Source organism: Microtus pennsylvanicus, chromosome 5 (genome assembly GCF_037038515.1).
Source record: "Microtus pennsylvanicus isolate mMicPen1 chromosome 5, mMicPen1.hap1, whole genome shotgun sequence".
Classification (NCBI taxonomy): domain Eukaryota; kingdom Metazoa; phylum Chordata; class Mammalia; order Rodentia; family Cricetidae; genus Microtus; species Microtus pennsylvanicus.
This window is the reverse complement of record NC_134583.1, coordinates 62148328-62175821: the sequence shown is the minus strand read 5'-3', so window position 1 is coordinate 62175821 and position 27494 is coordinate 62148328. Positions and strand designations below refer to the sequence as shown.

General features: G+C 42.6%; 1 protein-coding gene across 2 annotated transcripts; it reads left to right on the top strand.

Moving 5' to 3' along the window:
- Window positions 1-23844, top strand: Cdr2 (cerebellar degeneration related protein 2). Of its 2 annotated transcripts, none has more exons than XM_075972082.1 (5): window positions 1-350; window positions 12839-12967; window positions 19741-19889; window positions 20134-20298; window positions 22011-23844. In XM_075972082.1, the coding sequence occupies exons 1-5, from the start codon at window positions 315-317 to the stop codon at window positions 22870-22872; spliced, it is 1341 nt and encodes a 446-aa protein (XP_075828197.1). In that variant the 5' UTR covers window positions 1-314; the 3' UTR covers window positions 22873-23844. The 2 variants fall into 2 exon arrangements, with proteins under 2 accessions (XP_075828197.1, XP_075828198.1); XM_075972083.1 differs by having other exon boundaries at window positions 66-350; window positions 12855-12967; window positions 22011-23827.
- Window positions 23845-27494: the final 3650 nt, after the last annotated feature.

Sequence of the window (27494 nt, the reverse complement as noted above, 5' to 3'; positions counted from 1 at the left end):
GGCCTGGGAGGGCTCTGCCAAAGTGCCACGTTGGGCCGGGCAGCGGGCGTGAGGAGCCGGCTCCGGGCGCCACCCCGGGGTGCGCTCGCTAGGGCGCTGGCCGTTGGGCGGCGCGGGGTGGCCGCGGGCCGGCAGCAGGAGCTGCGGCGGGGCCGGTGCGTCCCGCCCGAGGGCGGCTCTGGCTGAGGGCGGAGGGGCCGGGGGACAGCCCGGGGCAGCGGCCGAGACGGCACGGCGGCAGCAGAGCCCGCTGCCCCCGGACGCCCCCGGCGACATGCTGGCAGATAACCTGGTGGAGGAGTTTGAGATAGAGGATGAGCCGTGGTACGACCACCGGGACCTCCAGCAAGGTGAGGGCGAGGTCGCCAGGGGTGGGGGGTGGGAGGCCCGGGAGGCGGCTGGTGTGGAAAGTGCTAGAAAGTTCCTTAGGGTGGTGGTCTGGGACGCGCAGCCGGGGGCTCCTCACGCTCACCTGGCGGCAGATCAGCCCATCCCGGCGTCCGGGAGCGAGCGCGCGGCCCACGGCCCTGCGGATGCGCAACACTGGCTGATGATGGTCGGCGCTTTAAGAAAGCGCTTCCTCGGAGGATGAGCGGATCAGTCTCCTTCGGGGACCTCTGAGGTGGGCAGGGGTGAACCAGCGTGTCCCGCTCTAGAAGCAGGCTGCTGACTGGGCTCCGGGTCCTGCTGCCCTGCCCGCCTTCATCCGCTCGCTTTTCATGGCCCGCAGAGTCTGCAAGCCGCTGCAGGTGGTGGGGGGGCAGTACTGCGGTACGGTACCCGCGCCATCACTCTGTGAGAGTAACGTTTTGTTATCCCGTTTTCCAGAAAGCAGATGCTAAAAGAGTTAAGTGGACTCCCTAAAGCCGAATATAGGAGCGAGTAATTCTGATCCCACACACTCGGGATGAGGAGCCTGTAGACACTGTTGAGACCTTAGCATCCCGGTTTACAACTTACTCAGTTGGGTGTCAAACTGTTTTATTACTTAGGCATCGTTCATCGGGTGCCAGGTGAAATTATTTGAGAAGAGTTCTAGCATGCCCTTCTTTCTTTTTTCTCTTTCTTTTTCTTTCTTTCTTTCTTTCTTTTTTTTTTGCATTTTGGGTTTTCAATTAAAAATTATCCCTGCCTTGGTTTTCTTGATTGATTGCGGCATCTCCAGAGAACAGTCTCAGAATGCCCTCAGTCAGAAGCCAGTGGCACGTTTTCTTTCACATTCGTAGCAAGATTTTGCGCTTAAGGACACTGATAGGCCCTTTTATTCTCCCAGTAACATCAAATGTTGCCATAGGTTACCTCTGACTCAAGTAGATACTGTTGGGGAAACGGTTTTCACTGCAGACTTCAAAGCAAGCATTCTTAACCACCATGCAGAGTGATCTTCAGGAATTCTTTCAAGCATCCTGTTTGTGCTACTCTATAGAATTTTTTTCACTCTAAACTTGCAGTGAAAATATCTGAGTTGGCTATTAAACACAATTCAACTGAATTTGAAAGAAAAAAGAAAATGTGGACTTGAATGACCCATACTTAGAAAAGAGAACAAGAAAACAAATACCTCTTTGGAGAGGTGGTAATTTGTTATTTATTTCTGTCAGTCTTGATCCCTTAATGTGCAATGACTTAAGCCCAAATGGCTATCTGTCCTTTTATAATCGAAGCTACCTAGCAGTTACAGAGCCTGTTGGCCATCACATTTCCCCGTGTCCAGAAGACACGTTTGTCATACATTAGCCTATTTCAGATTTGTCCCATAAGGACTGATGACCTACTTTGATAGTTCAGGACTGAAGCAATCACCATGCGAGTTAACATTTTACTATATGAAAGCAATTCATGTTATCCAAGCAAGATATTTTTCTTTGCCATATTTAAGAAACATCCAAAATCTTCAAGGGCAGCCTGGTCTCCCATATCTAACTTCATATTTAACACTTTATAATAAAGGTTTGATTTCATTTTTGTTGATTGATCTGAAGCTCTCTCCTCTCTCTCTCTCTCTCTCTCTCTCTCTCTCTCTCTGTCTCTCGCTCTCGCTCTCGCTCTCTCTCTCTCATTACAGTTTTCACAGCTCTCCTCTCTCCAGAGCCCTAGTCCACCTAACAACCAAACCCACCTCCCCTGGAGCTTATCAGGACAACCAATTGTAATATCTCGATCTGCTGAGCAGTACACAAAGCACATTTGGGGCTGTGTGTGAGATTCTTAACTTCTGATCAAAATGAAGTTGTCACATCTTCAAGTTTAACAAATCCTAACCTCTGAACTTACTGTCAAATTCCACTTGGAATGTCTTCTATATTTTCCAAAGACTTTTGTTGTTTTGTTTTTCAAGACAGGGTTTCTCTGTAGCTTTGGAGCCTGTTCTGGAACTAGCTCTTGTGGCCCAGGCTGGCCTCAGACTCACAGAGAGTCGCCTGCCTCTGCCTCCTGAGAGGCATGCACCACCACCGCCTGGCTTTCCGAAGACTTTTATGTCTGTTATCACAATAGACTTTGCCATAGCTTCTATCATAAATAGTCATATAGAGTACAAATGGAAGATGTGAAATCCCAACTGTTCACTTGTCAGTGTGTCCCTGAAAAAATGGTGGCTGCTCTTTTGAGCATATTTTCTTCAGTTTGCTGACTTGCATGTTATAAACAGCTTTGTGTATTTGGTGTGCTGGGGTTGATCCCAGGGCCTCAATGCATGCTAGGCAAGCAATGTACCCCTCAGCCAGCCAAGAACTAAACTTGGAACAGAGTTTACAACTGTTTCTCAAGAACATATTGCTTTCTCTATACTAGGTATTCATGTAGGCAGCAGCCCACTGCCCTAGCCAGCTATCTGTTAGGAAGGCAGGACTCCCCTCATGGGGTGCTGTTCATGAATCCATTCATTAGAGGCATCTGGAGATGCTAGTAAATGGAGACACTCAGCATTTGATGCTAAGTAGTTTGGGACCAGCACTGTCTCTTTGAGTAGATTAAGGAGCTCTCGTCAGATTTTTTTTTTAATATTTATTTATTATGTATACAATATTCTGTCTGTGCATATGCCTGCAGGCCATAAGAGGGCATCAGACCCCATTACAGATGGTTGTGAGCCACCATGTGGTTGCCGGGAATTGAACTCAGGACCTTTGGAAGAGCAGACAATGCTCTTAACCTCTGAGCCATCTCTCCAGCCCTCTCGTCAGATTTTTATCATCTTAATTGTTAACTTAGGTAGATTTGTATTGAATAGATGGCCTAAAACACTCTACAAAAAATTTGAGACTTGTTTAAGGTAAGTTCTTGCTCTGTAGCCCAAGCTAGCTTTGAACTCATGGCAGTCCTTTTACCTCAGAATCCTAGTTATGGTTATGATTGCTATGCTGAAACACCATGACCAAAAGCAAGTTAGGGAGGAGAGGGTTTGTTTGGCTTGCACTTTGATAATTATAGCCCATCACTAAAGGAATTCAGGACAGGAACTCAGGCAGGGCTGGAACCTGGAGTCAGGAGCTGATGCTGAGGCCGAGAGGCTTCCTCCACTCTGATGTCTCTACCTTATGTCAAACTGACAAAAAACTAGCCAGCACACTCAACCTCCCATTAAGCTCAAATGTGTAAGCCATAGAGCCTAACTTTTTTTTTGTAGCGCGGGGTGGGACATACCATGGTGTGAATATGGAGGTCAGAAGACGTCAGTTCTCGTTCCACCGTGTAGGTCCTGGGAATTTGACTCAGGTTATCAGGCTTAATGGCTGGTGCTCTTACCCACTGATCCATCTTACCAGTTCTTACTTACTTTTTGAGACAGGATTTCGGTGTGTAATCCAGGCTGACCTCAAACTCATGACAGACTTCATGCCTAAGCCTGCTGAATAATCAGTTAGATCACCGTGTCTAGTTTTCCTAACATTTTCTAAAGCATTAGGACTATTACATTTTTTTGTTTATAAATGTATGCCACTATCAAAGTAGGCTGTGTCAGTGTTTGTTAGAGCCTTCCTTTCTATTCAAATTAAAATAATGAAAACATTCTAACCTCCGTCAACTCTGCTCTTGTTACGTGTAGAGCTGAGGAGACACAGAAATGCTTTGACGAGTAGACTTTTGTTGGAGGACTGAGTTGGCACGCTAAGAATACTGACAGTAATCCCTGGGCACGGTCTTTCTGGGACAGCAGGAGCCTTCTGTGTAGGTAATGATGGTGCTTGCTTTGAAATGTGCCCCCAAGAACAAGGTGGAAAGGCTTCAAAGACTGGTTTTCCTTTAGACCAGCTGTTGTGACAGTTGTCATTTGTGGAGCGACACAAGGTTTAGAATAAGTGTTCAGAGTTACGGTGTATAGATCACCAAATGAAGTCGTAGTTGAAAGGAATCCTGAAATTCCATTGCAAGATGAGCATCTTTCTAAATTTCAGTATGAGCTCATCTCTGGATTCCTAATGTGCACTTAATTACTGAATCACTGTTTAGAGAGTCATTAAAATTGACACCATCCTTTTTTTGATGTTTATGTTGAGGTAGTGTGTGTCTGTGTGTTCTCTATTATAGCAATGTTGGCAACAGAAACGTCACCAGATGACACACTTGACTTTGTAACAGGAAAAGCTTTCAGCCTTCATGTTACTGAATTACTGTTGCAGACTGCAACTAATAAAATGCTATCCTCAACTTTTTTTGTTAGTTCCTGTTTGGAAACAAGTAAAATGAGAAGAATGTAATAAATTCTGTAAGAAAGTATCACTCAGGTACTATTGCTCATGTTTTTGCCCAAGTACAGGGCTGAGTGAATATCTATTTAGAGCTAGCAACCTACACTGTGAAAGCAGAGCATATTAGGGCCAAGGAAATAACTCAGTGGTAGAGCACTTGCTTATTGTATGAGGTTCTGGGTTTGATCCCAGAATTAAGAAAAAAATTTGCCTGACAAAACTGATCAATGAAAAAATATCAAACGTATAGAGCACCGATACATTGTAAATCTATGATATTTATAGTGACTGCCTAAGCCAGACCAATTGGGTAGGATTTAGAAAAGACAATGGAAATCCTTACTGTAATAGCGAGATAAGCAGGTGTGCAAGGCCTTGGAACTATATGGTTTCCTTTCCTTTTGTGCCTTAATTAAAAAATAAAATTAAAGGACATTCAGCATTCTCCTGTTTCCCTCTACCAATTACTTAGAAATGTTTCTTGGGCTTCCTGCCAGCTTTTGGCTCTTTTTGGTTATAGAGGCGAGATGCTACACAACAGGAAATGACGCTTTTTAAAAGACTGAAGCAGTCTGTTGTCTTTACACTATCAGATGAAGTAATGTCCCTTTTATACAGTGTGACTTCACAGGTGCTTTCTTGTAGTTAAGCTTTGACTCACTAGAATTTTAAACATTTCATGAAATATTCAAAAGACTGAAGCTTCAGGTTGCTGAGCCTGGTGGGGACTCTGTTTAACTGAAACTAAGGATTGAGATAAAGACGAGTCTCAAGTTCTTGTTATTTGCTGTTGGCTGATGGGGAACAAACATAGGCTATATTTGACCTCTGCTGAAGCAGGAAACTTGCTGCTGGCTGTTGACTGGCTTACACAGTGCAAAGCTGCATGGGAGAGCACGAGGCCCTCAAGGATCAAGACATTTCAATCCTGAAGACATTTCAGCACGGGTGGTTTTGTGGCTTCAGTTGGCTTAGTTCAGTTTGATTGTTTGATTGTTTGAAGTTAGTAAGAATTGGCCTTTATTTTGTGAGAATTGGTTTTTTTGTTTGCTTTGTTTGTTTTGCTTTTGGTTTTTTGAGACAGGATTTCTCTTTGTAACAGTCCTAGCTGTCCTGGAACTAGCTCTTGTAGACCAGGCTGGCCTCGAACTCACAGAGATCCACCTGCCTCTGCCTCCCGAGTGCTGGGATTAAAGGCATCATCACCACCACCTAGTGAGAATGGATTTTTATTTTCTGTTTTATATATATTCCATTATGTATATTCATTGCATATGGTGCTGTGCTATATACAGACAGCCTCATATAAGTATATAATGCATGATGAGAATATTCCCTCCATATCTCCTATCTACCCTTTGGTCCCCTCCCCCAGTTAGTCCTTTTTGTTCCCTTAGACAGTTTTGCTTACTACTTTATGATATACATACATACATAGATACATACATACATACATACTGGTTTTATGTATCTGTGTCAGCTCAAGAGTTGGTTAAGTTTCTGGCCATCCCAATGAGGTATTGCTGCTCTACAGCAGGCCAGAGGAAAGGCTTAGGGACTTTTTAGGAGATGCTGATCTTTCATGCTATATCTTTGCTGGGGTGTTTTCAGTTTTGTTTTTGTTATTTGTGTGTTTTAGATTTATTTATTTTATTTTCTATGTATGGATGTTTTGCTTGCATGTATATGCACTATGTGTGTGCCTAGTGCCTCTGGAGGCCAGAAGAGGTATTTGGATTCCCTGGAATGGAATTATGGATGGCTACCGGCCACAGTGTGGGTCCTGGGAATTGAATCTGGGTCCCCAACAAGAGCAGCATGTGCTTTAAACCACTGAAGCCATCTTCCAGCCTCCTGATGTCTTTCATAGTGTGATGGTTTCTATGTGGGCTGTACACATACAGTACATATGCTTTGAGTAGAAAATGATTATTGTGTTGGGCGGCGGTGGCAATGCCTTTAATCCTAGTTTAATCCTAGTACTCGGGAGGTCTGAGTTCCAGGACAACCAAGACTGTTACACAGAGAAACCCTGTATCAAAAAACAAATGAACAAAGAAAAGAAAAGAACTATTGCACTGTTAACCATATGTAGTTTTTTTTTGTTGTTTGTTTGGGTTTTTTTTTGTTGTTGTTTTGATTTTTTGAGACAGGGTCTCTCTAAATAGTCCTGTCTGTCCTGGAACTCACTAGGTAAACCAGGCTGCCTTGAACTCAAAGAGCTCTGCCCTTTTTAATTTTTTATTCTATTTATTTACTTATTTTGGGGCAAGCCTCACCATGTAGGCCCAGCTGGATTGGAACACATGTAGACCAGTCTGTCCTCAAACTCACTAGGTAGACCAGGCTGTCTTGAACTCACAGAGATCTATACTTTTTTATTCTATTCTATTTATTTACTTATTTATTTTGAAGCAAGCCTCACTATGTAGGCCTAGCTGGATTGGAACACATGTAGACCAGTCTGTCCTCAAACTCACCAAGATCCACCACCTGCTTCTGCCTCCATGTTGGGATTAAAGTCATACATTGCCACTCATGCACAGTGAATGTTGTTCTTTTTGTTCTTGTTTTGCTTTTGAAATGGGATCTTGCTTTGTACACACATAATCCTGGCTGGCCTGGAACTTGCTTTGTAGACTAAGGCTAGCTTTAAACTTGTGGCAATCCTCCTGTCTCTGTCTCCAGAGTGCTGGAATTACAGGTGTCCTTCACCATGTCCAGTTTTAATTCTTTTTCATTCTGTGAAAAAAGATGGTAACTTGGCTGAGTGTGGATGTTCTTGCAGTTGGCCGAACTGGCCACAGATACCCTTCATTTCTCCTTGCTGTCACTTGCAAGTGATTAAAAGTCTTATATTAGGGAGTTTTGTGATCTCCTCCTTAGTGTATGGACATCACTTTCTTCAGCCTGTACAGGCATGGGTTGAGGATTTAGTTCAGTGGTTGAGTGCTTGTTTAGAATGTACAGAGCACTGGGTTTTTGAGCCCCAGCACCAAAGAAGGGAGAAAAACAACTTACTTCACAGCCAGGCATGGGGGCACGTGCCTGTTGTTCTACCACTGACAATATAAGGCAGAAAGATCGAGTTTAAGACCAGCCTGAGTTATGTGATGAGACTCTATGTGAGGGGAAGAGAGGGAAGGGAGGTGGTTAGGGATGTTACTTAGGACACTTGCCTTGTGTGTGCAAGGCTCTAGCAATGGGAAGAAAACATTATGTAGATGTAGGTGATTGAGAGTCCTAGTGATGTGAGTTAGAACCTGCTGACTGTAGTTTCTGCCTTGCCTGTGATTCACCATGTATAGTTTGTTGATGATATTAATAGTTTTGTGCTTCAGGGTGTCTCATCTGAAAAACTAGGTTTGGTATCCTATAAAAACATATCAAAATTGATGAGTCTTAAATGCTTTGAGTTGTTGGTAAAGGTTCTAGCTTATGAATACAAGATAGCATTTGATTGGCTTCTTTATTAGCCTTAATGTAGTAATAGTAATATATACGTTTAATATTGTTAGAATTGAAATCATCAAAGAATATATTTTGGCATCTATCAATACTGCTTCATTTTAATAATCTTGACTGCTTGGCAGGATGAGTAAGAGGGTTGTGAATCAGAGGTCAGCCAGGTCAACAGTGGGACCTTCATCAAGTTTCCCTTAGTTAGGTCCATGGCCCATCCAGTCTCAGGCTCTTGGCCACTTTAACAGTGTCAGATATAGATTCCAGCTCATGAAATGGACCTTAAATCCAATTTTTTTTTTTTTTGGTTTTTTTGAGACAGGGTTTCTCTGTGGTTTTGGAGCCTGTTCTGGAACTAGCTCTTGTAGACCAGGCTGGTCTCGAACTCACAGAGATCCGCCTGCCTCTGCCTCCCAAGTGCTGGGATTAAAGGCGTGCGCCACCACCGCCCGGCTTAAATCCAATTTTTTAAAAAAGTAACTGGCTATCCCCTTAACATTTGTGCCACTATTGTACCAGTTTATCTTGCAGACAGGTCATTGTTGTAGGTCACAGAGTTTATAGCTAGATGATAATAAGTAATGTTCAAAGTACCTTCCGTTACCATGGACACGAGTCAGTAGGGGTGGATGGTCTAGTCAAGCACCAGCTCTTTTTTTAAAAAAATGTTTAATTTATTTATTAATTATGTATACAGTGTTCTGTCTGTGTGTATGCCTGCAGGCCAGAAGAGGGCACCAGACCCCATTACGGATGGTTGTGAGCCACCATGTGGTTGCTGGGAACTGAACTCAGGACCTTTGGAAGAGCAGGCAATGCTCTTAACCACTGAGCCATCTCTCCAGCCCCTCAAGCACCAGCTCTTATTTCAGGTTCAGTGACATAACTATCTTCAGCAATAGTGCCTTACCATTAGGTTGTGGAGAGCAGCCAATAGGCTGTGAGGTTTGGGGGCTTCTGAGAAACCCCTTTTTGGCCATGACTCAAGATGCAACCCAAGCTCTGTACTGGAAGTTTTACTTAATGGCATAAGATGTCTAGTTGGGGAATTGTTTCCCCTATTATTTGGTGAATTCATTTAGATGCCTTTTATTTTTGTATATACTTATTTACATATATATATATATTTGTATGTGTGTCTGTATGTGTTTGTGTATAAAAGCTTCTACAGTTGATTTCCATATGGTTTTTCAAATGGCCTTTGTGTTAGTTGTCCCTCCCCATGTTTCCTCCTTTCCCCTTCTTTCCAATCCTGGGGAGAAGCTGGGGAAGGAAAGAAACATTATCAAGCAATATTGTATGAAAAAAAGCATATATGTTTGCACATGTACATGTGAGTTAGAACCTGCTGACTGTAGTTTTGAGCTGTGTGTAGTGGGTTTTGTTGCTTTTGGTGTTTTGTTTTTGTTTTCCTTGGTGAGGAAAAAAATCAACCAAGCACAATACTAATTATGTTGTTTGGTGGGCATTACTATATAACAAAGTTGTTGTTTTTCTATTATCATTTATTCTAGGTTGACTTTTACTGCCAGTAGTGATGCGTAAATGTTTAATAGACTGATATTAAATCTTATTTGTCAACCTTTAAAAATTAAGCTTAGAATCTTGTGGGACTTTTTTATGATACATTATTTGTATTTTAGTAGCTGAAGTGACTTGCCAACACAGAGAATACAATTTAAAATTTCTCTGCCATGGCTGTAACGTCTTAATATGATTGCTCTTTCCCAGCTTCTCCATTTCAACTCAATTCATTCTCTTTTCTTGCTTTCTTTTTACCGGCTACTTGCCAGATTGTAGAATATGATGAGTTATTTCCTGGCTCTCCCATGATGACTTCCCATCTTTCAAGCCATAGCTAAAATTAGATTCCTCCTTACATAATTTAACTTTTCCCCTCTTATAGTCAGTATCAAATTAATCAACAAATCCTTACAGCTTTTCCTTTCAAGTCATGTTTAAGTCTGTTCCTTTTCTCCATTTCCAGTATCTGGTCCAAGCCACTATTCTTTCTCCTAGACAATTACTGTGTCTTACCACTGTGCTTTGTCTTTGTCCCGTTCAGTGTGTTTGCACAGCAGGCAGCCAGAATGATCCTGCCAAGCCTCCCTGGTCTCTCCACCTACTTCGATGTCTGTAGTTTAGTCCTACCACTGCCCAGCCTCTATTATATATTTTATCATGCTGCTTTCTCCCCATTTTAAAAAATCTGAATTCCCTATAATCCCTGGTGCCTAAAACATAATCCAATACTACTGAATATATATGTGAGTGTCTGTGAATACAATCGTCAAAGCAGAATCTGGGTAGTGTTAGGTGCTGCCTAGCTTCTCTAATAGCCTAGGGAAGTCAACAAAGCAAGACCTTCACCTGTTTCTGGTAGTATTTTGTAGCAACAGATATCTAAAGGCATCTAAACCAATACCTGCTAGACATGCTTTGTGTATTGCAACTTAGTTTGGAAAGTTTTATTGTTACACTGTGATATTAACAAAATAGTCACTTCTCCAGATGAGACAGTTAGCTGTAGGGACCTTTAAAATCGCTATTTGGGCACTAGAAAGATGGCTCAGGAGTTAAGAGGGTGTACTGCTCTTGCAGAGAGTCAAAGTTAGTTCCCAGCACCATATGAGACAGCTTAAACCGCCTGTAATTCCAACTCTGGCTTCTGTGGGCAGCCACACTCCTTTCACATACCTCCGCACAGAGACAGAGACACACAATACAAAACCAAAATGAAAGCGTTTAAAATCACTGTCCTAGAAAACGTTAATCAGAACTGGACCTCGTACCCTCCTGCCCAGATAAGTCACATTTCCCACTGTCATAGGGCTGGGCCATTGTCAGTTACTTGTGTGACTGTAAATGTTGGAATTTTTAAAGGAAAAACTTGTGCTCTGGCAACACCTGCAGGCTAAGCCCAGCTACCTATCTCCAGTACACCCTAAAGAGAAAAGTGATGGTGGGAACAGGTAATAGTGAAAAGCAAGAGATTTCTTCAGTGTGGCTGCACTGGGAAGAGGAACACAAATGAGGGGCTAGTGACTACACCATGTCCATTTAAGGGAGTGGTATGAGCATGAGATGCGGGTGAAATAGAGTACAAGAGGTATATAGTTAAGCAATGCTGGTCATGATGTGGTCCTGCCTACCGTTGTCTCGGCTCAGATCTGTCCTGAAGGGTGGGCTCATAAGTTGTCAGAATGTGTGAAACAGCCTTTCCTTTTCCCTGGTGGAGGGTTCCTGGGGAGAGTTTAATTATTTGAGAAATGGGCACAGGTGTCTCCTGAGAATACCTCTTCTGACAGGGTATTTACATTGCCAGCATTTTTTTCTTTTGGTTTTTGGTTTGGTTTGGTTTTATGTTATTACTAAGCTTTTAATCCTGTGATTATAATATAATATAAACAAAACCTGTCTTATTTGCACATATGCCTAAGAAGATAGTTAACAAGTAAGCTTTAAAGCAGGAAGCCAGATGTGGTGACTCATATTTGTAATCCTAGTATTTGGGAAGCTGAGGCAGAAGAATTGCTGTGACTACCCAGGACAGCCAAAGCAATGGAGTAAAGCCCTGATTCAAAAGAAAGAATTATCTGGCTTTATGTTTTTTGGTTTTTTTTTTTTCTTCTAGACAAAGTTTCTCTGTTTAACAGCCTTAGCTGTGCTGGAACTAGGTCTTGTAGACCAGGATGGCCTCAAACTCACAGAGATCTGCCTGCCTCTGCCTCCTGAGTGCTGGGATTAAAGGCATGCACCACCACTACCTGGCTCCTGGCTCTATGTTTAAGGGACATGTGAATTAAACCATATTGCTGCTTTGCTTAAAAGATGTGATGGAAAATTCGGTTAGGGGGAATGAGAGCAAAAGACAGACTTGTGAAGCAAGTGTCTTGCTGTGTACTCTCCATTTCTTGCATTAATATTTAGTTGCTTTAAGGCTAGGGGTGCTGGAGAGATGGGTCAGCCATTAAGAACATATATTGCTTTTGTGGAGGACCTGGATTAGGTTCTTAGCACCTATACCAAGCAGCTCACAGCTGCTTGTAACTTCAGTTCCAGAGGATCCAGTGCCTGCTTCTGAACTTTACTGCTGCACAAACTCTCATAGGCACACACACATACACATAAATTTAAAAAAAAAAAAAAGTCAGACATGGCTGGGAGGCAGGTGGTTCTCTGTGAATTCGAGTCCATCCTGGTCTACTTAGTGAGTTCCAGGACAGCCTGGACTAGACAGAGAAACCCTGTCTTGAGTGGGGGGAACAAACAACAAACTGCTTTGTCAGTTGCATTCCCAGTAGCTTGATGGGAATTTTAGAGGCTGCTGAGAGACCTGCCTGTGCTTTGGCTCAAGGATCCATCTTAGTGTCGGGGTTTGAATCAGTCTGTTACCAAATGCTGTTGTAGAGCTATAGTACTAAATGATCATTCCCAAACTAATGCCCACATCTTTCTCTCTAAGTAGACTGCTTTCTTTCATGTCTGACTAGGGTGCATGAGCGAATACTTCACCTGCTAGCAGACCCCAATTCAACTGAATTTTAAATAGCACTCACATTTCTTTCTAGGCCATTCTGCATTCCATTAGGATCTGACTTGCACGTGTTGGGACTTGCTTTGTTTATTTTAAGAGCTGGGTTATGTAAAACGTTGACGTGAGCTCATACTTGCCGCATTCTAAGATATTTGTTGTGCTAGATCTCCAGCTTGCTGCTGAACTTGGAAAGACGCTGCTGGATCGGAACACAGAGTTGGAGGAGTCTCTTCAGCAGATGTACACAACCAATCAGGAGCAGCTACAGGAAATTGAGGTAATTGACTCAGTGAGCGAGTTACATCCTCCCCGATGGGTGGCACTTTAATGTTGAACCAGTCATATCCTGCGTGCCTTTAAATCTGAGGCAGAGGCAGGTGGATCTCAGTGTGTTCAAGTCCAGCCTGGTCTACAAGAGCTAGTTCCAGGACAGGCTCCAAAGCCACAGAGAAACCCTGTCTCAAAAAAACAAAAAAAGAAAAAGAAAAGAAGAAGAAACCAATCTAGTATTTGTCAGTATGAAAAGCAAAATGAAGCTGTACTTAGCTTCTTAAGCTTTTTTCTTTCAAAAATGAGTTATGCAGTATGTCAGGTATACAGAAAAGCAGTGCAGAACTGCACATACAAAGACCCCTGCACACGCCCACGCTCAATGAAGAGAGCCACCCACACTGCCGCCCTGGACTGTTTGTTCCTTGTGGCACCTCCCTCCCTCCAGCTATCAAGCATCATTCCAATTTAGAGTTAGGTAAGAAGTTTTGTTTTGTTTTGTTTTGATGCAGTATCTGATTTTATAGTGTATTTAAACTCCTGTGCCACTCAAAGAATTTAAATTCTTGTTTGTTTGGGAACTTGTTTGTTCTGTAATCTGGGTGGGTTTCAGACTTGCAGTCCCCCTGCCTCAGCCCCTGCAAATTTTTATGAAGTAAACATACCCCTGCAGCCAACACTCAGATAAGGTGTGAAAGTGTTATCCACCCATCCGCAGGAGCCCGCTGTCACCCGGAGGCCTAGATAAGCCTCAGTTGGACCTTCACAGGAGTGGAATAACTTGAACAAACTGTAGTTTTTTTTCTTCAGCGTCATTTGGTGCTGTGCATTGCACATGTTGATTACACATTCTACCGCTGAATTACAACTCCTCAATGCTAAGCTTTGCGCAGTGTTTACTGACTCCTCATTAGATAAGTAATTAAAACACGGAGAAGGGGGGTTGGCATAGTGAGTGCCGGGCCAGCCAGGGCTACATAGTTGAGAGAGACTTTGTCTCAAAAATAAGTACATTTTTAAAGTTTTTCTTTCATTCTTTTTTTTTTTAATGCATGTGGTTGTCTTTTTCTGCATGCGGTATAGGAAGCACTTTGTCCATTGAGCCATTTCTTCAGCCCCCATTCCCTGGGAATTTTAAAGCATTTTGTATTTTTACTACATTTATTGATGTTATATTTTATATTGTACTTATTTTTTAGTTGACTTTTTTCTACTTTCTCAATTTCCATAGTGACTGTTGCTATGTTTATTCATGGTCTTTCACACGTAGTCAGTAACTGGTTAATATTTTTGAAGGTAAGGAAGGAGCACTGGCCTTTGTCTTCAGAGACTTTGGGCATCAGCCCTTGATTAGATTTGCAAATAGAGAGTTCAGCCATGTAAATCATCTCTTAGACTGTCTGCTCCGTCATGGAATGGTGACGAATGTTGGCACTACATTGGTACAGGGTGCTCTGAGGGGATGATGAGATCATAAGAATATGTTTTGGATTTCTGTAATTACTACATCATTATCTACTCATTTCAGAATATTTATAGGGCAACAGTCTTAATTCTGAAAAAAAAAATCCTGTCTATTTAGTGGACAGTAAATCTTAAAGACTTGGCAAGCTAGGGCTGGGAAATGGCTGTGTTGGTAAAGTGACTACCATACAACACAAAAACCTGAGTTTGTATCCCCAGAACCCACCCACGTGAAAGCCAATCATGATGGCGTACGTCTGTGATGCAGTGGGAGCAGAGACAGCTGGGTCCCTGACTACCTGTCTGTAGAGCTATGGGTGAACTCCAGATTCAGAGAGAGACCCTGTCACAATAAAAGGGAGACACCTAATGTCAGCCTCTGGCCTCCACACATACATGTACTCCACATAATAAACACAAACCAACTTGGTTAGCTTTTAATAGTGTCATGATATGTGACCTTTAGTTTCATATTCCTACTTCTCCACCCCTGTATGTCCTATGGCAGAAACATATTACTATAATCAGGAAAAATGGACTTTCAGCATTTAATAGGAATTATTTCTTCACTATAACTAAAAATTATTTTTATATTAAATTTAAAAGACTTTGCTGTAGTCTTTGATTAAAGGTTAACGCTCACACTGCTGGGCAGCTAAATTTCCTTTGTTGTTGTTTTGAGACAGGGTCTCTCTATGTAGTACTGACTGGTCTGGAACTCCCTGTGTAGACCTGGCTGGCAGGGACTCACAGAGATCCACTTGTTTATGTCTCCTGGGGCTGGGAATAAAGGCGTGTCCCGCTATGCCTGGCTCCTGGCTTTTTTAAACGTGAGTTCTGGGGATTGAACTCAAGTCCTCATGTTTGCAAAGTGAAGTGTCTTCCCAAGCCTGATGTTCTTGTTGGCATTTTTGTCTACTTTGCTGACACTCTCGTGTCCCCCCAATGTGGCAGTCAGACCTGAAGTAATGTCCCAGATTCTCAATTGAGAAAATGAGAATATTAGAAGTATGTATGGACTTTGAGGTGAATAGTGGGAAAGATAACCTATTTCCTTCTGTATGAAGTGAAGAAAAAGAACTAATTTAGAGATCTAGGCTAACAGCTCATAGTTTGGTGTCTGCCATACACGGCACTTACTTAGGGAGACAGTAGTTTTTCTTTGCAGTTGCTGAACAAATGAGACTCCCTTGTTGGTTGTCTGTGACTGCGTCTTGAAGAATGAATGGCTTTTCTGATTATTGGTGCTTAATATAATTAAACTCCTACCACATGAAAACAAGCTTCTTGGTGTACTTGGGTTATCCTCAAAGCCAAACCGTCTAAGGCTAAGATATCACAAGTTCTTCAATGGCTTCTTTGTGTTTTTAATCACAGATTTTCATATAGCGAACAAGAGGCACTTTTTGTAGGGTTTTTTTTTTTTTTTTTTTTTGGTTTTTCGAGACAGGGTTTCTCTGTGGCTTTGGAGCCTGTCCTGGAACTAGCTCTGTAGACCAGGCTGGTCTTGAACTCACAGAGATCCACCTGCCTCTGCCTCCCGAGTGCTGGGATTAAAGGCGTGCGCCACCATCGCCTGGCTTTTTGTAGGTTTTAGTAGCCATTTTGTACTTATCTGCGTGTTGATTTATTTCTTGTATGTTGGTCACAAGCCTAAGTTGTCAATTTTTTTTAAAAAAAGGCTTAACTTGGGCTCTGTGCAATATGTGGTATGTATTATAAATATTTCCCCTTCAGGTTTCTGAGCCTGAGTGATGCTGGGGTCATGAGAATAGAGAGTCAAAATGGGAATTGGTGGTTAATAGGCTTTTCCCAGGTCTAGAGCCAAACCCATCACAGAAGCTTTCAAATTAGACTTTTTTAATTGACATGTGTACTCTGAATTGTGGTACTGAACACAGCTATTGTAAACAGAGGTCTAGAAACGAATATTTAGTTAATAAATTGTAATTCTTACTAAATATGTAAGAAATGAGCTAGCGGCCGGGCGGTGGTGGCGCACGCCTTTAATCCCAGCATTTGGGAGGCAGAGGCAGGTGGATCTCTGTGAGTTCGAGACCAGCCTGGTCTACAAGAGCTAGTTCCAGGCCAGGCTCCAAAACCACAGAGAAACCCTGTCTCAAGAAAAAAAAAAAAAGAAATGAGCTAGCTAGAGAACAATATCCCAGAAAGAGAGGGACAGGAAGAGTCAAGCGGTTGAGTTGATTGCTGTGTTGTCTTGAGAGGAATGCGGGTCCTTGGTGCTGCTGTGGATGAGCGCAAGTACTCTGGCAAAGCATTTCGTGTGTATGGATGCTTTGCCTGCAGAGGTCAGGAGAGGGTGCCGGAGGGCCTAGACAGTTGTGAGCCACCACATGGGTGCTGGGAACTAAAGCTGGGTCGCAAGAGTGGCAGGTGCTAATTGCTAAACAGCTTCAGCCCCGGCGCAGGTTGCAAAGAGCTTACACTGAAAATGAGGCCTAAGGATAACTAAAGTGCTTGGCCACGTTTATGCCACAGATCCTGTGAGCTGTCTGTCAAAGTCTGTGGTGAGCCTTTTCAAATGCACTATAGCACCAAAAGTGGTTCAGTCTCAGAATCTCAGCATTTAGGGGCTGAGGCAGGAGGATTGTCAGTTTAAGGCCAACCTACATAGCCAGACTTCACCATCTCAACTAAACACTGAATTATAAATGAAATGTCATATTTAGGTAACCAGAAAATATTGTAGAAACAAATTCATGATATACTAATACAGAATATATAGGCATTCTGAGAACTATCGTAATTTCAAATAATAATTTCAAATAGTGACATATCTAAGAAAATGTCAACATTTCTGTAAACCCTACAGTATGATATGAAATACTTGTGATTTCTATTGGTGGCAAATGCCCCTGGTACTGCTGTGGTTTGTGACTTTCATTCATAATTAAAGGAAATGCCTTCCAGTTTTCAGTTAGAACTTTTCAAATAGCTGTCTTCCCCATCAGTGTTCACAGACCCTTTCTAAAGGCTGTCTGTGAGCCCCAGGTGAAGAGCTGCTGGGTTAGATGGAACCATCCAGAAGTAGCATGGAGAGGGCTCAGCTGTTGAGAGTTTAACAGCGTATGATGCCCTGGCAGAGGGCTGGAGTTTGGCTCCCAGCTCCCACATCAGGCAACTTACAGCTGACTATAACTCTGGCTCTAGGAGGAATCTGACACCTCTGGCCTCCACAAATCCTGCATCTGTGTGTCCATATGGTATGTGTTTGCACACACACACACACACACACAATTAAACATAATAAAAGTAAGTTTTTAAAAAATCTTTTTTATGTGTATGGGTTTATCTGTGCACCACATGTATGCAGTGCCCAGAGATGCCAGAAGAGGGCATCAGACTGGAGTTACAGACAGTTGTGAGCAGGCATATGGGTACTAGAAATTGAACACCAGGTCATTTGGAAGAGCAGCCAGTGCTCATAACTGCTGAACAATCTCTCTGGCCCCATACAAAATAAAAGAGATACAAAAAAAAAGCACCCGCCTTTAATCCCAGTACTTGGGAGGCAGAGGCAGGCGGATCTCTGTGAGTTCAAGGGCAGCCTGGTCTACAGAGCAAGTTCCAGGACTGGCTCCATAAAACCCAGTCTTGAAAAACCAAAAATAAATAAATAAAAATTAAAAAACCCAGAGACTCCATAGCTAACACATTGCTGGGGAAATGGTGAAGCCTGGTAGACACTAAGAATGTGAGATTGGTTTTTGTTTTTTCAAGACAGGGTTTCTCTGTAGCTCTGGTGCCTGTCCTGGAACTAGCTCTTGTAGACCAGGCTGGCCTCAAACTCATAGAGATCTGCCTGTCTTTGACTCCCAAGTGCTGGAATTAAAGGTGTGCACGACCACCGCCCGGCTAGGAAGGGTTTTTAAAGTCAAGTCTGCTACCATAGGATTATATTTAAAACCTCTTTTTTTCCCTCTTCGGGTCATATCCAGTAGGAATGTTCAGTTTGGAATATCTGCTATACTTCAGTATGTTGAGTGGAACTGAGTAGGGAGGGAATCCAGGTGACCTAACTCCGGCATTAAGATTGTGCTTATTCCCTTTAGCCTTGGTCTTCAGAAAGCAGTCTTAGTAGGATCAAAATAAATAACCTGGTAAGTAAGTTGAGAAAGATGGTGGAGATGGCATTCTTATAGAGTAGAAATAACAAGGATTTGATATCTATTAAAATATCTGGTAAAATTAATGTATTTTCACTAGTGTTTGAAACATCTCACCCAGGAAAAAAAGACTGATTTTTTTTTCCCAAGTGAAAGCCATCAAAAAATTTTTTCACATTAAGCTTTTCTTTCTTTTCCTTTCAGTTAAACATTTTTTAAAACTTTTCTGTTCTCTAAATATTTATTATTATTATTATTTATTTATTTATTGGTTTTGGTTTTTCGAGACAGGGTTTTTCTGTGGCTTTGGAGCCTGTCCTGGAACTAGCTCTGTAGACCAGGCTGGTCTCGAACTCACAGAGATCCGCCTGCCTCTGCCTCCCGAGTGCTGGGATTAAAGGCGTGCGCCACCATCGCCTGGCTAAATATTTATTATTTTTTATATGTGTGAATCTTATGCCTGAATATATATGGCACTGAATATATCAGGCACTGTATGTATTCCTGATACCTGCAGAGGTCAGCAAGACCAGGGTCCCTAGGTGCTGAGTGGGTGCTGGGAACCGAACCCATGTTCTCTGCAAGAACAAGTTCTCTTGACCACCAATCCATCTCTTCAGCCCCTATTAGACATATTTTGTTTACATTTTTATTGTGTTTTCCCAAACTTTTCTTATTGTGGGATTATCATATTTCACTTTAGGTTTTGCTTTTGAATGTTAAGCATATGTTTTGTAAAATCAGACTAACCTTGTGTATGTAGGAGTATTGTCAAACAGTAATGGAGCTAAGCACATCAAGGATAGCTTGTGCCTGTTTCTTATTAAAACAGGTAGTTTTTATTGGAATTTAATTTCTCTTTTTCATTAAATAAACCAATGACACTGTGGTATAATATAAAGTTCACATTTGGTCTCTGTCCCTCATTCTGGTATAAAACTCCTCTAACTACTGTCCTGAATGCTAGGATGAGGAATGGCACTAGAGGGCTGCAGTGGCTGGCCCCAAGAGGGCCTGCAGACCATCAAGGCTATGGGAGCCTCTGGACTGGGCAAACATCACCATGCCAGGAGCATGCTGAGCCCACAAGTGGAAGCCCTGTATTGGTGAGCCCGACAACCCAACAATGCGTGTTGAAGCACGCGGGCCATCTTATCTGTGTGTGTGACCTGCTGTCACTCTTTCACAGTACCTGACCAAACAGGTGGAGCTCCTGCGGCAAATGAATGAGCAGCATGCAAAAGTTTACGAGCAGTTAGATGTCACAGCAAGAGAACTGGAAGAGACCAACCAGAAGCTTGTGGCTGAGAGCAAAGCCTCGCAACAGAAAATCCTAAGGTAAAATCTGTTACTGAGGGAAATCTACAAAGGAGTTATTTAGTATAATTTGAAGAAGAATGTGTCTGTAGAGGGATTGAGCCGTATAGGATAAGGGTTCATTATTTTAGGGGACTGAGGATTAACTGTAAGTCTTTTCCAATTAAGAAAGCCAAGTTTGAGTGGCTCACACCTAATCCTCTTTGGTTGGTTTTGATCTTAATTTAATGTGACAAGCAGCAACCAGCTTGTGTCTTATTTACAGCCTGACGGAAACAATTGAATGCCTACAAAACAACATTGATCACCTCCAGAACCAAGTGAAGGAGCTGAAATCTTCCAGCCAAGAAAGAGAGAGGCAGAAGACATGTGACCAGGAGAAGCCAGCACCCAGCTTCTCCTATCTGAAAGAGCTGTATGACCTCCGCCAGTAAGAGCCTACCTTTCTGTGGGTTTGCAAGCTGGGGACATCCCATGGCGTGACACATTCTGGATTACAGGAGATGAAAAGCTCCATTTCAGGATGTGCCCTTTGCCTGCTAAACCCAAAGCCACTGAACTTAAACATAACAGTGAAAGCTTATGGGTATCAGTCATTCTTTTCATTTTAATTTGTTAAATATTAGTTTAAAAACTAAAGATCTATATATATTAAATAATAATTTTTAAAACATGAAAAAATAATAATAAAAAAATAGTTTAAAATTAGCAATACTTCTGCTACAGTACAGATTTGGGGGATATATTTCACATTAGAATGAAAGAAAAATGGAAATTTTAGACGCTGGGTGTGATGGTGCATGTCTCTACTCCCAGCACTCAGGAAGCAGGGGCATGCCCTGTGAATTCCAGGACAGAACATAGCGAGTTCTGGGACAGCCAGCACTACAGAGAGAGACCTGTCACCAAAAAAAAAGTTTTTGATAGCACAAAAATTAAGGCAAACAAGTATTTTCACCTAAAGAAATGCCTATATAATTTGTAGTTATGAGTTTGAGTTTATGACCTTTCATAAATTCAGATGCTCCACAGCCAAGAAATAAATACACAAGCTGTCTGAGCCTGAGTAGGAGAGGCGGCTAAGGTTTCTCGTCCTTTACTTTGTGTCAACATTACCTATGGAGATTTGAGGGGTTTGAAATAAGGTCTCATATAGTCCATCTGGCCGCAAACTGCTGATCCGCCTGCCTCCACTTCCCAAGAGCTGAGATTACGTGTGTGCACCAGCACTATGAATGTTTTCCAAAGACGGATACTAAGTCTCTCTCAGGTCAGAATTTCTTGGCATGAACCTAAAGCTGTTCTGGTGGTTCTGATGTGTATCCTAAGTTAAAAGTCCAAACATCATGTTCCATAACCTTGGTCTGACATTATGGAGAACATTTAAAACCCTGTAGGTCCAGATAGCAGACCAATGAGGATCAATGGTGTGAGCTCCAGGTTTTTAAGACCACCCACTGGTCGTGATCTGCAGCTAGAGATGAGACTCTCTGGTCCATTATATTTCCTAGTAAGCCACTATCATTCTTCTGATCTGCCAGTGAGTTTTCTACCCTACTTTTACTATTGGGAGGGAAAATCAGTCACAAAAACTGTGTTTGCTTTCAACAATTTTTTTTAAAATATTTACTTATTATATATTATGTGTATAACATTCCTTCCACGTGTGCCTGCAAGCCAGAAGGGGGCGCTAGGTCTCATTATAGATGGCTGTAAGCCACCATGTGGTTGCTGGGAATTGAACTCAGGACCTCTGGAAGAGCAGTCAGTGCTCTTAACCTCTGAGCCATCTCTCCAGCCCTGCTTTCAAGAATTTTCCAGTCTTATATAGCTTCATTTTAGCCACTGTTTGTAATATTGAATGGGCTAAAAATTGGTGTCACTGCTCCTTTAAAAGATTTGGTTGAGCTGGGCGGTGGTGGCGCACACTTTTAATCCCAGCACTCGGGAGGCAGAAGCAGGTAAATCTCTGTGAGTTTGAGACCAGTCTGGTCTACAGAGCTAGTTCCAGGACACCTATGGCTGTTACACAGAGAAACCCTGTCTCAAAAAAACAAAACAAACAAAAATTTAGTTGAAAAACCCCAGCAGCCTCCTTCGCACCATAAGTTGACCTTTAAATATTTCCATGTTTCCTCATAGACACTTTGTATATGACCACGTGTTTGCTGAGAAGATCACTTCCTTGGAAAACCAACAAAGCCCCGAAGAAGAAGAAAACAAGCACCTGAAAAAGACAGTGACGATGTTGCAGGCCCAGCTGAGCCTAGAGAGGAAGAAGCGAGTGAGCGTGGAGGCAGAGTATAAGGTGGTACTGAAAGAGAACAGTGAGCTGGAGCAGCAGCTGGGTGCCACAGGTGCCTTCCGAGCCCGGGCACTGGAGTTGGAGGCTGAGGTGGCCGAGATGCGGCAGATGCTGCAGGCAGAGCACCCTTTTGTGAATGGGGTTGAGAAGCTGGTGTCCGACTCTTTGTTTGTCACTTTCAAGGAGCCCAGCCAGAGCCTGCTGGAGGAGATGTTCCTAGCCGCTCCAGAAGCACAAAGGAAACCGCTCAAGCGCAGCAGCAGTGAGACAGTGCTCAGCAGCATGGCAGGGGGTGACATTGTGAAGGGCCACGAGGAGACTTGCATCAGGAGAGCTAAGGCTGTGAAGCAGAGGGGCATCTCCCTTCTGCATGAAGTGGACACTCAGTACAGTGCCCTGAAAGTGAAGTATGAAGAGCTACTGAAGAAGTGCCAGCAGGAGCAGGACTCACTGTCACACAAGGCCGTCCAGACCTCTAGGCTGCTGGCCAGGGACCTGACAGGACTGGTGACCCCGTGTGAGGCTGGAGCCAGTGGCTGGGAACCCACCCCTGTCACCCCAGAGCCCACCACTTCCCCCACCACTACACCTCCAGAATACAAAGCACTATTTAAGGAGATATTTAGTTGCATCAAGAAAACAAAGCAGGAAATAGATGAACAAAGAACAAAATACCCATCTCTCTCCTCTTACTCTTAACGAGACCTCCAGTTCTGATCTGCTTGTTTTCTCTCCCACCTCCCATTCAGACACATAAGCGCAATTTCAAAAGCTTGATGTTGCTAAGGGTATCTGCCTCATTGCTTTGCTTAATCGGCAAAAGCAGGAAGCGAGGTGGCTGGCAGTGTTTATCTCATGATTAAACTGGCCTTTGGTTGGTGCACTGATTATCTGATTTCCAGGAAAAGCCCTGGAACCAGTGGAGGGATCCATGTAAATGGGGTAGGCTACAGTACCTATAGTGTGGGGCAAAGGACAGAATTGGAACAAAACTAAGGCTGTTCCTATAGCTTCCATACTCAGCTTTCAAACTACTTGGAACTCCAAGGTCTGTTTAAGTAAAAATGCTTTGCACAGACATTCCAAAGAATGTTGGAAAAGCAGAAATTAATCTGAAGCAGATGGCATTAACAAGCTTCTTAAACCCCTGAGTTTTGTTGCGTCTGCTACCAGTTGAACAATGACTGACAGGTAATCCTAATACTTAAAAATTTAAATGAATACCAGTTGAAGTGGCAAGTTTTGGTTTGACGAATGCCTGTTGGTATGTGCCCAGCATTCGGCTATTTTACTCAGAGGCAGGCATGTAGTATTTTGTTTTCAAATCTTTTAGATGTGATCAGCGCTGACCACTTGGCAGCCACAAGCTGCTCCTACTCAGTTCTTAATTCCTAGACTTGCAGACGTTCCTGTCTACTTCATTACACAGTATTGATGTTCTGACTGTGGAAACTTTCTCTCACTTGTATACTTTTAATTTAAAAATATTTAAGAGAACCATGGTTCTGATTGTTGTATATATTTTTCTAGAAGCTGAATAAAGCTATCTATGAATGTGAACAAACAGATCTACTGCCTGTTGTTTTATGCTTAATGCCTTTTTACAGATGAAGCCAACTGGCCTTTTCCCAGTAGATAACTCTAGGGAATTTGACAATGATTTCCACTCATTTTCTTTTAAGCAGGAAATCCTAGGGATTGTATTACTTAACACAAATTCTGTACATGTTGTTAAATATTATGATTGAAAGCATTTTTCAGGGGCTGGAGAGATGGCTCAGAGGTTAAGAGTATTGCCTGCTCTTCCAAAGGTCCTGGGTTCAATTCCCAGCAACCACATGGTGGCTCACGACCATCTGTAATGAGGTCTGGTGCCCTCTTCTGGCCTGCAGACATACACACAGACAGAATATTGTATACATAATAAATAAATAAATATTTAAAACAAAAACAAAAAAAAAAAGAAAGCATTTTTCACTATTTCGGAAGTTCTGGCTTAGTTCTGAATTCATAGCACTTAACTAGTTGATTGTTAAAACATGTGATCAGCTAATGGTTAAAAAATGTGTGACTGTTGGGCTGGAGCAAAGGCTCAGTTGAGTAAAGCACTTGCGCAAGCACTAAGACTTGAGTGCACACCACAGCAGCCGTGTAAAATAGGAGCATGGCAGCATGCACATGCAATGCATACCACTGTGCAGTCAGACACCAGCAGATCCCCTGGACTCACTGGCCCTAGCCAATCAGTAAAGTCCAAGTTAAGTGAGAAACTGTTTCACAAAATGAGAGCAAGGGCTAGAGCAATGTCTCAGTGGTTCATTGGTTAAGAATACACTGCTTACCCAGCGGTGGTGGCACATGCTTTTAATCCCAGCACTCGGAAGGCAGAGGCAGGCGGATCTCTGTCAGTTCGAGGCCAGCCTGGTCTACAGAGTGAGTCCAGAACAGGCAGAATATTTTTTCTTAAAAGAGTGATGATAAAGGAAGACATTTGATGTCAATCTCTGGCCCATAAATTAGTCAGATATGATGAGTATTGATGCTAAATTACATGTGCCTTTGAATTAGCTCCCTTTTTTTTTTCGGTTTTTCGAGACAGGATTTCTCTGTAGCTTTAGAGGCTGTCCTGGAACTAGCTCTTGTAGACCAGGCTGGCCTCAAACTCACAGAGATCCACCTACCTCTGCCTCCTGAGTGCTGGGATTAAAGGCCTGCACCATCACCACCCAGCCGCCTTTGAATTAGCTCTTAACGTTTAGCATCTTAAAGATGGATAAATGACCTGCAGTTGTGGCAGACACCTTTAGTCCCAGCACTTGGGAGGCAGAGACAGTACAGGCAGATCTCTGTGAGTTCAAGGCTAGCCTGGTCTACAGGAGCTAGTTCCAGAATAGACTCCCAAGCTACAGAGAGACCCTGTCTCAAAAAACCAAAAAAAAAAAAAAAAAAGACCCGAGTTCAGTCTCCAATCTCCAGAATCTACATGGTGGAAGAGAACCAAGTGCCATAAATTGCCCTCTGATCTCCACACTCGTGGCATTTACATGCCCCTACATATACACACACAAACAAAATGTAAAAAGCAAAAAATTTAGTTTCAATTTTTGTCTTGGTTTGAGATGAGGTTTTACTATATAGCTGTGGCTAACCTAAAACTCACTATAGACCAGACTGGCCCTGAGTTTGCAGCCCTTCTACCTGTCAAATATTAGGATCTGAGTACCCACACCAGCTCCAGGGTTTTTTATTTTTGGATTTTTTTTGAGGTGGGTTTTTTTTTAATATATATATATATATTTATTTATTTACTCATTATGTATACAGTGTTCTGTCTGCCTGTATGCCTGCAGGCCAGAAGAGGGCACCAGACCTCATTACAGATGGTTGTGAGCCACCATGTGGTTGCTGGGAATTGAACTCAGGACCTTTGGAAGAGCAGGCAATGCTCTTAACCCCTGAGCCATCTCTCCAGCCCCCTGAGGTGGGGTTTGACCTCAAATTGGTGATCTTGCTGCTTTAGCCTTTCAAGTGCTGGGATTACAGGTATGTTTGTACTGCTACCTCCAGCTTTCTTTCCTGCCAACCTGTTCTATGCCCAAACCAGCACAGGAATGATTGCCACCCACATTTAAAAACAATACTGTATTGTAACTACTGTATCTTAATGCAGCTCTACAGTGTCACAGCCTCAAGGAGATGGTTTCTACCCTTCAGTTACTGAAAATGTAATGACCACATATGTACGCACATTTGAACATGACTTAGAAGTGAAGGTGAAAAGATGGGCTCACTTCGGCATCACTGAACTGTCGTGCTTCAGCTAACTCCATATAAGGCTGCGTGGTTTCTCACACCCATGCCAGTGAGCTTTTGCTCTTTTGAGAAAGGATCTCATGATGTTGCTGAGGCTGTTCAATAAACTTCACATTAAACTAATAGGAGAGGATGTTTTCCTAATAACATTTATATTCATCTTACTAATAAAGTATATTCTTTGGCTTTACTTTTTTGCTTTTATTTGTGCTTCTTCGTTGTTTGTTTTTGAGACAGGTCTTCCTCATGTAGCCCTTGCTGGCCTGCAGACCAGGCTGGCCTCTGCTGTACTATGATTCCTAGGATGTATGCCACTGCTTGAAGAGTTGACTGTTCCTACTGTTAGCTGTTTGTATTCTCTTTTGCCTGGTAAAGAGCATTAGCACTTAGGAAGTATACTTTTGCAGTGGAAGATTGCAAATATTTTCCTTGAATATCTTATTTTACTTTTAATGGCAGTTTGCCAAACAAGTTTATAACCGTGTTTTTGGACTAGGGTCTTGAACAATTTGTCCCTTTTGTTTGATAGATCCATCCATCTGAACTAGTCCCCACCAACTGAAATGCCACTCATGAATTTGAACCAATTTTATACTCTGGGATCTGATTTCCATGTGTGTAGATCAATCCTAATGGCTATATTTAGATATATATATATTTTAATGTTTATTTATTCATTTATTTATTATATATACAATATTCTGTCTGTTTGTAAGCCTGCAGGACAGAAGGGGACACCAAACCCCATTACAGATGGTTGTGAGCCACCATGTGGTTGCTGGGAATTGAACTCAGGACCTTTGGAAGAGCAGGCAATACTCTTAACCTCTGAGCCATCTCTCCAGTCCAGATATTTATATTTTTACAACTGAAAAGGAAAATGAAATTTCTTTCATAGAATTTTCCCAGATTTGGCTGGGGGGATGGCATGTTTATCTCTAAACTTGTCTAGTTCTTGGATAGAAGTATTTTATTTATTTATTTGACTCAGGTTTTTGGGGGGTTTTTGTTTTAAAGATTTATTACATACAGTGTTCTGCCTGCACATATGCCTGCAGGCCAGAAGAGGGCACCAGACCCCATTGTAGATGATTGTGAGCCACTATGTGGCTGCTGGGAATTGAACTCAGGACCTCTGGAAAAGCAGCCATGCTCTTAACCTCTGAGTCATCTCTCCAGCCCCAATTTTGTTTGTTTGTTTTAAAATTTTGGGGTTTTTTGTTGTTTGTAGCCCTGGCGGTTCTGGAACTTCATATGTAGATCAAGATCTCAATTCAGAGATCCGCCTGTCTCTGCCTCCTGAGTGCTGGGATTAAAGACATGTCTGCCACCCATGCCCAATTAAATATTTATTTTACATGTATGGGTATTTCATCTGCAATGTGCACAGTGTCCACAGAGGTCAAAAGGGGACTGGCTGTCCTAGAACTTGTTGCCCATTGCTGTGCGCCACCATGTGGGTGCTGGGAAAAGAACCTGGGTCCTCTGCAAGAGCAACACGTGCTCTG

Bases quoted from the DNA above. Each gene is read 5' to 3' on its own strand.
- Cdr2 (XM_075972083.1), top strand. From the start codon at position 275: ATGCTGGCAGATAACCTGGTGGAGGAGTTTGAGATAGAGGATGAGCCG. The intron at 19,890-20,133 runs GTAAAATCTGTT...TCTTATTTACAG, and splicing joins TCGCAACAGAAAATCCTAAG to CCTGACGGAAACAATTGAAT. The intron at 20,299-22,010 runs GTAAGAGCCTAC...GTTTCCTCATAG, and splicing joins GAGCTGTATGACCTCCGCCA to ACACTTTGTATATGACCACG.